This window comes from Trachurus japonicus, chromosome 10 (assembly GCF_045865225.1).
Source record: "Trachurus japonicus isolate A0001 chromosome 10, Traja_1.0".
NCBI classification, from domain to species: domain Eukaryota; kingdom Metazoa; phylum Chordata; class Actinopteri; order Carangiformes; family Carangidae; genus Trachurus; species Trachurus japonicus.
This window is the reverse complement of record NC_140916.1, coordinates 38,568,517-38,581,022: the sequence shown is the minus strand read 5'-3', so window position 1 is coordinate 38,581,022 and position 12,506 is coordinate 38,568,517. Positions and strand designations below refer to the sequence as shown.

Sequence of the window (12,506 nt, the reverse complement as noted above, 5' to 3'; positions counted from 1 at the left end):
AATAAAACAGTCATTCGTGGTAATTTCTTTGTAGGTTAAACTCACCGTCCACTCCCAAAACCTAGGCAATTTGGTTCCATGCCTTGTCCTTTCTGGTTGTGTCCTTGTAGTGATGTGAGGTGTCATACAAATGTAAAATCTCCTAGTTTATAATATTCCTTCACCTGAGAGGAACACCAAACTTGTCGGCAGATTCCTGGAAGAATGCCAGGGTGGTTGAGGCCTGTTGTTTGAGGCTGCACCAAGATACACTATCTGCAGCACAAATACAATTACATGTCTATGGGGCACTCAAGTATTTAGTAATTATAGATATATGTGCACTTCGTCCAAACAATTGTGCTAACCTTACGAGAAAAACCATCAATGCCTCCAATGACAACAATGTTGTAGCTGAAAGAGTTTGTGAGGGAGCGTCTCCGCACATCTATTTTTTCAGGTGCGTTGGACTAGGATCCATAGGTCCGGACTGATCATGAAAAGAAAGTGGAGTCCAGCACACTGAATAACTTGGTTCATCGAATATTTATTGCTGCAACGTTTCGGTCTAAACGACCTTCATCAGGCAAACCAGCTGGAAGCCATAGCATCGTGAAAACTACAGCAAGGAAACACAGAAAAGGGAAAGAAGACATTCAAGAAATTACACAGGCAAAACATTTAATTTACAATTTCCCAATTATTACTGGTCACAAAACAACCCTGAAAACTTCACTGCACACAAATTTCATATAGTCTTCAGATAAAAAATTCCACCAATGCAATTAATCCCAACTCAATAGAAAAATAAAGATAACGTGAGCATGACTCCAATAAATCCAGAACATCCCAAGGATTTAATAATAAAACAGAAATTGAGAAATAATCCAATTCCAACAAAGGCGAAAGAAGCTCAGCAGCACAGAGGCAGCCCCAACCCAGACAAGACAATGGTGATGGAGTTGGTACAGGTGGAGATTACAGGTCTCAATAGTCTCCTCCTTTTTGTGCCTATGACTACTTACAAAGACTGGTCACTAGATGGCAGTCCAAGACCATTTATTGATATTCACCAGGCACCTGAGCGAAGGGAGGAGAGAGGCTCAACAGATAGAAAATACAGAAACGAGGAGGCAGAGGTGGAAGCCAAAGATAATTAACTGTTATTCAAAGTGTGGCTCTGCTGGTTCAACATTGAGCTATAAGTAAACTTACCTCCCCTAATGTGACTGTCACCACCAGAAAGATTACACTGTGCAAAACCCAGCCCCAGATTCACTTTGTACATGGGAGTGTGCAGCTATCGCCAAAAAGAGCCCACATGATTCACAGGCTAGGCAGATAAAGTGGAGAACTACTCAGTCATGAATGCTGTTGATTTTTGGGGGTCATTCCTATGTTCCCACAGCCCTATGTTCCCACAGCCCTATGTTCCCACATTTCTAACTTTTGTTGTCACTGAAAATTAGGCCCTATGTTCCCACAGCCCTTTGGTCCCACCATCGGTTGGGTTTAGGCAATGAAGAAAAGAGTTGGTTAAGTTTAGTAAAAAAGACAGGCCAGATAGGTAGAGAGAGTCCAGTGGGAACATAGGGCCTAATTTTAAGAAAAATCTTGTGGGAACATAGGGCTGTGGGAACATAAGGCTGTGGGAACATAAGGCTGTAGGAACATAGGCATGGACCCGATTTTTGTTTTAAATAAAGCCTCTTCGTCATCTCACTTATATTTCAAACTGAATTATTTCTATGTGTGGCCTTGCAAATGATTTTTTCAGGCTGCTGCACAGAGCCATGTGTGATGTGTAGTTCAGAGCATCAGGTGATGCTTGGTTTCTACAGAGGCTTCAGGGCACAACTTGCTGTCAGCAAATCTAAGGGCGTATTCACACCAGGAATGTCCCATAGTTCACTTGCTTTGGTGCGGACTACATTTTTTTTTACTTGTTGTGGTTTGTATTCACATTGCATTTTTTCACAAGCGGATCAACTTTGTAAACAAAAGCACGTGTGTCCCACAGTCGCTCAATCATTGGATAAAAATTATCAGCGGGATCTTCCACGAGAAGTCCACAATGGAGGTCATGAATGCGTTTCTTGCTGCCCTTTCAGTTTGGTAGTATTTCCAGTTGCACCTGTCCTGTGCTTATTCATCACTTGGAGGCTGTATATGTGGCCGTTATGCAGCCGTCACCATGACGATGGTCAGACAACAAACACACACACGTCTGCATGTGCGTCTTAAGGATGGTGCGCTAAAAAAAAAAGAGAGAAAAAGGACGGCACAGCAAAAAACAGACAAACAAAAAACATAATAATTCTCTCAGGATGCCGCGTTGCCGATCGGCATTTAAGCCTAGTCACATTCTGTTAACGGTTATTAATCGGATAACGACTTTCTGTTATCAGTTTTAAAAAAATATTAAGAATGTGCATCGTTAACGGCGACGGGTGCGTCCTCTCCAGCATCTGATAAATGTTTTCCACTGACCAGATATCAAGGAGGCAGCGTGTCTATCTGTGCTCCATGTTGACCCACGGCTCATTGTTGATCATTTCCACATTTTCTGACAACAACGGAAGCCTGTTGAATCCAAAAAGGCGCTTGGATTTTGCATTTGGTTCGGGAAAGGTTCGGTTTGCATTCACACCGTAGGGGAGAGTGGGGTAATTTGTGCCATGGGGCAAGTAGTTCCACCCCTGTTATCTAGAAAACCATAGAAGAAGTTGGTCATGTGACCACATATTTTTGAAGGGGCATCCATTTCACTCATCCTATCAAGAAGGGAGACACATGGCTTGAGAGGAAAGCACATTTATGTTCAAAAAACAAGTTTTTGCCCTCCAAAGTAAAATTTCTATGATCAAGGTTTTTTGATTGCCATGTTTGAACAATTATAGATAACTTTGAAAACAGTTCACACATGTTTTAGTGCTTTATTAAGCTACACCATGAGTCTATACAGTTAGCATGATGCCAGCTCAAAACAGCTGGGGAATCCTTTTTTCTCAAAATGCTGGGCTTGGGGTAATTTGTGCCAAAGGGCCTGGGTTAAGTTGTGCCAGTGGCAGTGCTGTCTGTGTATAGGAGAAACATGGCAGTGGGCACGGATTTGCTTGAAACTTAACATGTGTGATGAGGGACCGCCCCTGAACACACTTGCCCAGTCTGGTTGTGCTCGTAGCCTGGTGGATGAACAAAACATTGCGTTTCTTTGCGCCACAGCCCCCAGCGTGGCTCAGGCCTCCGCGACTGCATGGGGACAAGCGAGGGCCCGATCATCGCCACTTCTGGCTTTAATTTTGTATTGAATGTCTTGCTTTTATATAGCATTAACATTTGTGACATTAAAATGATCTGTTTTACTTCAGTTATCAATGGCACAATTTACCCCAGTGTATTCTCTCTAATGGCACAACTTACCCCAGTGTATTCTCTCTAATGGCACAACTTACCCCAGTGTATTCTCTCTAATGGCACAACTTACCCCAGTGTATTCTCTCTAATGGCACAACTTACCCCAGTGTATTCTTTCTAATGGCACAATTTACCCCAGTGTATTCTCTCTAATGGCACAATTTACCCCAGTGTATTCTCTCTAATGGCACAACTTACCCCAGTGTATTCTCTCTAATGGCACAACTTACCCCGCACCGGGGGCAAGTTGTGCCAGATTTTTTTTTTTTTTTCTAAAGCTATATTTCTGAAACAGTTGATTTAAGATTCAAAGTGATTGTTCCCAGGGATGCACAACATCCTAAACTATATGTACATATATTAGTTGGGGGCATTATTATAATCCCCTTGCTTTAAAGGCAGTTTAAGTAAAAATTGGCACTACTTACCCCGCTCTCCCCTACGCGAATTGCACCAGGGTTCGTTTGGGACTCTGGTGCCGATCAAACAAGTGGACCGAGTCCCAGCTGCAGAGGTGGTCTCGGTTCACTTGTTTGATCCACACCAGAGTCCGCTGGTTTGTATTCACACCTCCCCAAAAAGTCCGCACCAGAGGAAAAGTCTGTTTCAAGCGGACCAGACGAGCCTGGTGTGAATACGCCCTCAGTGAATCTGGTTCTCTTTTGCAGTTTGGCTGCACATCTGTCTAATATCTTGCATCAGCCCCTCTGTCCCATGTCGTCTGCCTTTGTCATTCATGTTTTAACTATCACTTGGATGCTCCGTTTGGTTCCGTGGCACCAGCAGGTCGATGTCAAGTTTTTTCTGTTCTTCTTCACTGTTAACTGTCCTGTACCCGATCAATGACATGGCCTCTTTACACACCTCCTGGAGGCGTTTGACTTTGCTGTGTGGCAGCAGGGTACGCCAAGCCTCAGGCACATGAGTGGTGTTTCGTAAATAGCCTTTTGCTCCAGCATCTTTGTCTGTTCCATGGGTAACTCTGTAGATCCACTCCCCCACCTGCAGGGTCATCTCAAGACCTGCAAATTCATACATTTCAGATATTTTCTCCAGTGGGTTGCGTGCCACATCCTCATAACGGACCATTTTGTAACGCCCTTTTAGAAAAGGAGGGGGTTTCAGGACGGCCCTGTCATTGATGCGCACATGGCTACGGCAGATTTCCTGCATGACTTCATATGGCACCTCATCAGGTGGGAAGTTTCTCTGCTCCAAGACAGCACCGTTATCTACCTTCAAGTGGGGACCCACCACCTCCCTAGACTGAAACACAGCCCGTGGGTCTCGGACCAGGTGGATGATGCGGAAGTCTAAGCTTGGATCCTGCAGAAGTGGGTAGAGGGATTCCAGCTCAAATACACGCACTACTTTATACACCACATGACTGTAAGTGTGGCAGGCTTCCTCCACCTGCTGCATGTTGGGGGGCCGGCACATCTGTTCGCAGCGATCCGGGTCGCCTAAGTGGCCGCGTGGTGCGAAAGAACAGGCTGGAGGCGAGCACAGAGCTCGACTTTGAGACCACACAAACATGGACTGGTTGCTGTGAAGGTAGGGATCCATCACGGAGAAGTCACACTGGAACAAACTCCGCAGTAGATCCCTCAGGGCCATGCGCAGCTCCCCTTTCTTGGGTTTCTCCAGCTTAACCCACACGTGCAGAGCGGGCTCCATGAGATAGAAGACAGACGGGTGCTGACTGAACACCTGGCCGAGGAAGGACGAGCCTGATCGCCAGGACGACAGCAGCAGAACGTGAACCTTGTCGTTGGAGGAGGCAGAGCTGCAGGGATTGAACTGGACAAACCAGGCACAGAACAGCACCACTGCTGCACCCAGCAGGATCACCAGGTAAAGCATGGTGCTGAGGCTCACTCTGCAGCGGGGCATCATGGGTAACGGTCTCTGGCAGTGGCCTCTGCGAGATGTGGATGGTTTTTTTACGTCTTCTGTGGAGCTGTGTTACCTCTGCAACAGAAAAGACAGCGAGAGACAGATATTAAACAGCTCTTATGGTTGGTTTGATCGACTGATACAACAGATAATATGTTCTATACACAAATAACATGGATGGACAAATTAGTGGACTGACCAGAAACATGATTAGTTTGAAACTACAGTTCTGTGTTCAGTATTATGAACGAACTGTGGTTCATTTGGTGGCTTGACTCTGATTCAATCAATCAATCAATCAATCAAACTTTATTTATAGAGCACTTTTCCTACATAGACATGTAACACAAAGTGCTTTACACACAGAGAAAAAAGAAAGAAAAAAAATAGAAACATAGAAAAAACAATTACAAATAAAGCCCCTCCCTCCGTACTACACACGCACACACACACATGCACACACATGCACACTCTCACTATTGACACTAGGGAGACATAGCATGACAGGTTACACCCCGCCTTTTCGAAACCCCGCCTTTCCGAAAGTAGACTTCCATTCATCGTAATAGGGGGGTTTTCTATTTTTTCTAAAGACCCCGCTATTCCGAAAAGGCTATTGGGGAAACCCCCCCACTCCGAACGGACAGACGGACCTAATCAGAAAGGAAACGGAGGCTGTGCAGTGCGCAATGATCCTTTTTTCCTTTTTGGGGTCAAACGGATCATGTGCAAAATTAACTGCAAAACAAGCAAATACTTCATATTAATGTAACGTTCATTCTGCTTCTAGCCTGTCTAGCCTCTACCTGGTCTTTTTACTAAACTTAACCAACTCCTTTCTTCATTGCCTAAACCCAACCAAAGCATCTCCCTCAGTCAGCTGTCAGCACGAGCGGCGGCTGCAGCCTCGCCCCCCTGTGAGCTCAAGCCGGGTTCAGCCGGAGCAGGGGGGAGAAAAAAAGTGTATTTCTTTTATTGTGTGGGAGATCTCCAACAACGGAGTCGGGGAGAAAGCAAGTGGGACAGATCTGCCCAGTCCCTGAGCAGCGCGTTTCACAGACAAGCTGCAACAGAGTAAACAACGTCACGTGGGACAGCGGTGTTTCGGAGTGGGGGTATTTCGGAACAGCAGGGTGTCGGAGTGGAGAGCCGTCCCCGGCATGGACACTGAGGATTGAAGAAGCGCTATCTTTGGGGCCGTCCACACTGGGAGGAGTCGCAGGCCGTGCCACAGGGGGCACCAGCGCCCCGACCCCCCGACCCCGACAGACCACAGCCAGCCGAGCCGAAGGGACCCAGGGACAGCGCCCCCAGCAGCAGCCCAGACACAGCTCCCAGCGTGGAAGACCCCCCTGAGGAAACACTGGAGTTAAAGCTAAAAACTAAGAACATAAGATAGGGTAAAAAAAAACCTGACAAAATAAGTAAACAGAGTGAACAGCTTAAAGCAATACTTACCTTTCTGGAACTTTTGCACATTTCTTTGTCTAAGTTAAAATGCTATTAATAATCTGATGATACATTAAAATGTAAGAGAAACCCAACAGGGTTAAAAACTCATCATTTTTTCATTCTCATATAATTCTGAGAAAAGTCTGACCAATAATATTATTCGGTCCGATTAATAAGATTTGACGAGCGACCAAACCTACTTAATAGAGAGCCTAAGCGGAAGCAGGAAGTAACGGTCACCATGGGACCTCAACTCTGAAAAACTCGCCATTCAAATGAACGGGACGGAAAATTTTATTTCGTGATCCGTTTGAATTGCGCCATGAGAAAAAACTCAGTCCTCTACCTGTTTAAAACATCACGTTTCATCCCGAGAAATCAGCAGTTTGTTGTAAAGCTATTGTAGAATACAATTCAGAAGAATCTGTAAGCAGAAAGACTACAAGTCGCGTAGGTGACGTCACACACCAGATGCCGCCCTTTCCCGTGTCAGTTGGTGACGTATTTCTTGTGGGACACAGATCTGTAGTCCGTAGAGCGTCTTTACACAAAATACATTCTTCTGTTGCCGTTTTATGATAAACGACTGGTTTCTCGGCATGAAACGTGATGTTTTAAACAGGTAGAGGACAGAGTTTTTTCTCATGGCGCAATTCAATCGGATCACAAAATAAAATTTTCAGTCTCATTCATTTGAATGGCGAGTTTTTCAGAGTTGAGGTCCCATGGCGCCGTTACTTCCTGCTTCCGCTTAGGCTCTCTATATGTAATCACTTTGTGCACCCCTCTCCTCCTCTCCCCCCTCCCGACCAGGAAGAATGCTTATTGACAGAGCAGTAGCAGGACATGAGCAGAGGAGACTAGAGTCACAACACACAAGAAAGAAGGTTTTTGGAAATAAATCGTTTTTTAAAAGACCAATAACTGCAGCCGCAGCTGGTCGCGGAGTTTCATGTCTGATATTGTAACGTTGATAGTGATCAGCCCCGAGTGATACGTAAACACAGGAAGTCACATGTGTCTATAAAGCATCCAGTGCTAACAGCTAGGGGGCTAGGCTACTGTTAGCTCTGTGCTAACGGCTAGGCTACTGTTAGCTCTGTGCTAACCGTTAGGCTACTGTTAGCTCTGTGCTAACGGCTAGGCTACTGTTAGCTCTGTGAGTTCTCAGCGGTCCGGACCCGGTTGAACTCCGGACCGGCGCGGCTCGACTCGGCTCGGTCTGGAGCATCAGGTGGCGCTGGTCCGGCCGCCAGCCCGGCTCGTTGAGAACTGTAATCTGTAACAATCACTTCCCCTGCGTCTCCAGTAGCAGTAGGCTAACAACAGTTTATTATAAAACTCATCAGCCATCATCACTGAGTCCGTTTATACGGTTTAAAACTCCGGTGTTGTGTTTGTTTGTGTTGTTCCCGTTTCACTCGCGTTCCTGTTCTGTTTACCGTTGCCATGCCAACGCATGCAGCGGGGAGGGAGGGGGCTCGTGGAGATTAGAGTGCCTATTGATAGCTTTCATGTGACGTCACGGCCCGTGTGGAACGCCCCCCTGGCGGTCAAAACAATCCACTTCCCCGCTGTCCGCGGCTTAGGACAAGGCAGAAAAACACACACTGCTCCCTGCTGCTTCAAAAATACCGGTGTTATGGCCCAACTGGTGTCTGATTTAACTGGTTACCGTACCGAACAACAGCTGTGCTGCACTTCCGTCCGCAGATTTGTCACAAATTCACAAATCAAGCCGCAGTTCACATGTTACTGCAGCGAATATGCTTCTGTGAGTGAACCTGTTCAGGCAATCTACAGTCAGTCAGCGCCACACGACTCTCACTCTGCACAACACTGCACAGTATGACAAAGCCTGTCATGTTAAAGTTACCAACTAATGGAAAACACTCTGAAAATACGCTAAACAATACCGGTCATCGTCCTCGCCGCGCCGCGGTCGGTCCCTGCCCCCGTTACCGTGTCGCTGCCGCCGCGGCCGGGGTGTCCGGTGGCGGGCGGTCCCGCCGGGTTACCATCGCCGCCGCCGCCGGTCCCGCTGCTATCGGACCGCCGTCATCGTTGCCGTCGGTAGCGGTGCGTAGCAAAGCTCCGGGGGGTAAAGGGGGGGCAGCTGGTCACCGTGCAGCCCAGCTAAGGGCTCTGGTTTGTGGGTGAGAGGAGCAGGGAGCCTGGGCTCAGCGGGCTGGAGCTCAGACTGTGGAGCTCAGCGGAGCTGCGGTACCAGGACGGTGTTCCCACACAGGAAAGTTACAGGTACATTTCTACCACTTCAACGAGTTCAGAAACATTATTTTAAGATCAAAAAACTACAAAATGGGGCTTTTAATCAGACACCAGTTGAGCCATAACACCGGAAATATTGGTTACAAGCGGTGGAGGATGATGGATTCTCCACCAGGTAAATGTAAACATCGCCCAACTCCAGCTTCGGCAGGGAACTGGTCATTTTAAACAGCTGGTATACAGCAGCTGGTGTTGAATATGGGTCACAAGTGCCCAAAACTTCAAAGTTGTTTTTATATCTTTCTTTCTCGGCTGCTGGCAGATGATTTAAGTCATTACTCGGTTGTTTGTCCATAGAAAGTCCATTGCGGGTAAGGTGACCAGATTTCCGAAATGAAAATCGGGGACATTTTCAGCGCAGTGGTCAAAATTCAAATGTTATCATTATGAAATGAATAACAGGGGCAATTACATGTTAATGTATTTGACAAAGCAAATGAGTAGCCAATAAGAAGTTACCCATAACCCTTCCAACCTCTCAGTCACTTCTGGCTACCAGTTCAACAGCATCAGCAAAACCAACAAAAACAACAACAACAAAACAGAAGCCAGTGCTGAAAGAGGCTTCTGCACCAAACAAACACTATCACACTCCTGGATGGATTCTTAGCTCAGTGTTTTTCAACCTTTTTTGAGCCATGGCACATGTTCATTAAAAAAATCCCGTGGCACACCAACCAAAATGTTACAAAATGACAGTGCAGCCTAATACAGTAAATATAGCCTAATACAAATATTGTCTCTTACAGTGTAGTTAGTTTATTCTGACTCAGTAATGGTCATTGCTAAGGCCAGGTCATTGTGCAGGCCTCTGCCACTACCCACTGACATAAAAGAGTCCTATTTTATTAGCCAACTCTGCCAACAGTCACTATTGCAGACACAGATGCTCAACAAAGCCAAATTATTTTTAGGAGCTAAATAATATTTGTTTGGACACAAACTGTTAACTGATAACAATAACTTGTATTCTGATTTTACTCTGATTCTTCTTCTTATTAGGCTATTATGTTTTTTTTTGTTTTTTTTTAATTTTATGTCAATCAACTCATGGGAGCTTGTCAACACGTGCACACTTCCACTCGTGCCTTCAGCCATATTTCACAGCAAAGTGTTACATGAGAGGATTTACACTTATGCTGTGCACTCCCTGTGATAGAAAGTCAGAACAAACTCTGAGTGCAACCTGCAACGCGTACGGTGCCCCTAAAATAAAAAGGAGGGGCTCTCCAGTCGGCTCCCCCGTCATTCACCTGCAGCTGCACAGACGAGCAGAGGAGCAGAGGAGCGCTCTGCTGTCTGATGCCGCAGCACAGCGGTAACAGCGCGTGTGTTTTATTTAAAAAAAAAAAAAAAGCAAACAAAAAGAGACCGCAGCCGGTCGGTACAAGCCATTTATCGCGCACGTAACGTCAGCACGCTAGTTATACTGGTTTAACCCTATGGTTTAACCATAATAACTGGAGTTTGTATCCATACGCAACTTTGTTTCTCCCCCATTCAAATCGGGGACATTTTCGGGGACAGCTTTAACCGGGGACAGGTCGGCCAAATCGGGGACTGTCCCCGAAAATCCGGGACGTCTGGTCACCCTAATTGCGGGGCCACTTTGGAATGTTGCTTTTGACCGCCAGGTCCCTGGGAAGTGACGTCACTGAAAGCTATCAATAGAGAGAGAGTGGCGCCACCTCCGTTCACTGCAATGGTTCAGTTTTTTCACAGCAATGGCGGCGCATGGAGCCCCTCAAAAGTTAGCATAAGCTAACCGCCGCTCAATGTATTCCAATGGAGCAGCTGGTCGGAGCAGCACTTGTTCAAGGTAAAATGTTTAAACAATGGCATTTTCATATCAGTAGTGCATCTGAATTAAATCGACATGAGTAATTAAGTATGTTGGCGGATTATCCCCGTCTAGATTTGAATATTTAGAGAATATTAACAGATAAAAGTTTAGGCTAGCACTCTGGCTAACGATAGCAACACATGCAACAGGCTGCTAAATGTAATTCTGTTCTCTAAATATAACTTAATCCAACTCTGTCAATTGTCAGACTAGTAGCAAGGTTAATGTATAGGGAGTGTGATTGCAGTTAAACATAAAATTAATATCATTGAGGCTGCGGAAAGATGGGTGAAGTTTATGATATGAGGACATTCTGGACTGCTGTCTCAAACATGGAAAATGTTCTGATTTGCTAATTTATTTGTTAAACCACTGACTGATTAAAATACACATCTAGCCATGGCATGTTCTCAAGTAATCATACTAAACATTATATAAACTATTGGTCATATTATTTGATACACCTGTGCAACATCATGCAGTGCAGTATACCAGCTGTGCCATAAATTCTGCTTTCATAAATGTTATACATGTTCAGTTTTTGTTGACATCAGAAAAGTAGTGTTCATTGTACTTTATGTTATTTGTTGAGATCATTGTGTGTTGGACTGCATTATCTCAACAATTGTTGCTCATATTTTGCCTTCAAGTATTTTAATGGAGAGGAACACTGTTGAATGTAATGCACCCCAGCACAGCAGCATCCACTATGACTCCCGTAATAAACAGCAACTAGAGTGATCACCTTTTTGACTATGTCAGCTATAACTAGAAATATATATTTTTATAAATGAAGAATGTATGGGCCAGAGCAATATATAGTTAATCAATAATCATAGACATTGATGCTGTACATCAGGAGAACTGACGAGTAAGGACCAATGATCTTATAGCTCAGGAGTGATGATGACAAGGATGTAACATGTCTCTTATGTGTTAACTGTTTCACCAGATGTGGGACAACAGCCATGAAGAAGAAATGCCTGCCTGGTGTTGCTGGATGTGTCACCTATGTTTTATTCGACCCCAAAGGATTTCCACATGGCCTGCTTAGGGCTACCCATGTCGGTGGTGACATTTATTACATGTAGCCCAATGGATTCTGCCCTCTCTTGTCGTTGCTACTGTTTTAGGAGCTGTGATTCTGTGATTCTTCTTGCATTGTTTTTTCCTGTTCTGCTCTGTTAATTAAAAAAATATTAAACTTCCCAGTGGCGTGGTATTTGAAAGTGTGTGAAAGAGCAAATTGTTTGAATATGATTACCTCACATTTTTTTGTTGTTGAAATCTAGGTGTTTAAATTGCTCCTTCTGACTTTAGCCAGCCATGCTTTTCTCCTGTCCCTGTGTTTGGGGAAGCCATACATGTGCAGGCCTTTCTCCAAGCGACTGGAGCATCCCCGTGCAGCACAGCATACCATGGTGAAGACTATATTCAAGGACAACACAGCGGAAAGGACGCAAACAGCTTGACATGCTGATCTGTTTGACTTCTGTAGATCTGTTTTTAAGGAATTTATTGTGATATTAAGTGCACTGGGTGAAAACATGACTCTGTGTTTTATTATGCATCACTGAGTACAGTAAGTTTGGGATAAGTATACAGTTAACAAATAGTGATAAAATTCCAT

The 12,506-nt window shown here is 45.1% G+C and overlaps 1 protein-coding gene across 1 annotated transcript; it reads right to left on the bottom strand.

The window, feature by feature from the left end:
* Positions 1-4,137: 4,137 nt before the first annotated feature.
* Positions 4,138-5,289, bottom strand: LOC146980419 (carbohydrate sulfotransferase 5-like). The gene has a single exon (XM_085788673.1). The coding sequence runs from the start codon at positions 5,287-5,289 to the stop codon at positions 4,138-4,140; it is 1,152 nt and encodes a 383-aa protein (XP_085644799.1).
* Between the last annotated feature and the right edge of the window lie 7,217 nt (positions 5,290-12,506).

Excerpts from the sequence above, each read along its gene's own strand:
- LOC146980419 (XM_085788673.1), bottom strand. The coding sequence starts at position 5,289 with ATGCCCCGCTGCAGAGTGAGCCTCAGCACCATGCTTTACCTGGTGATC.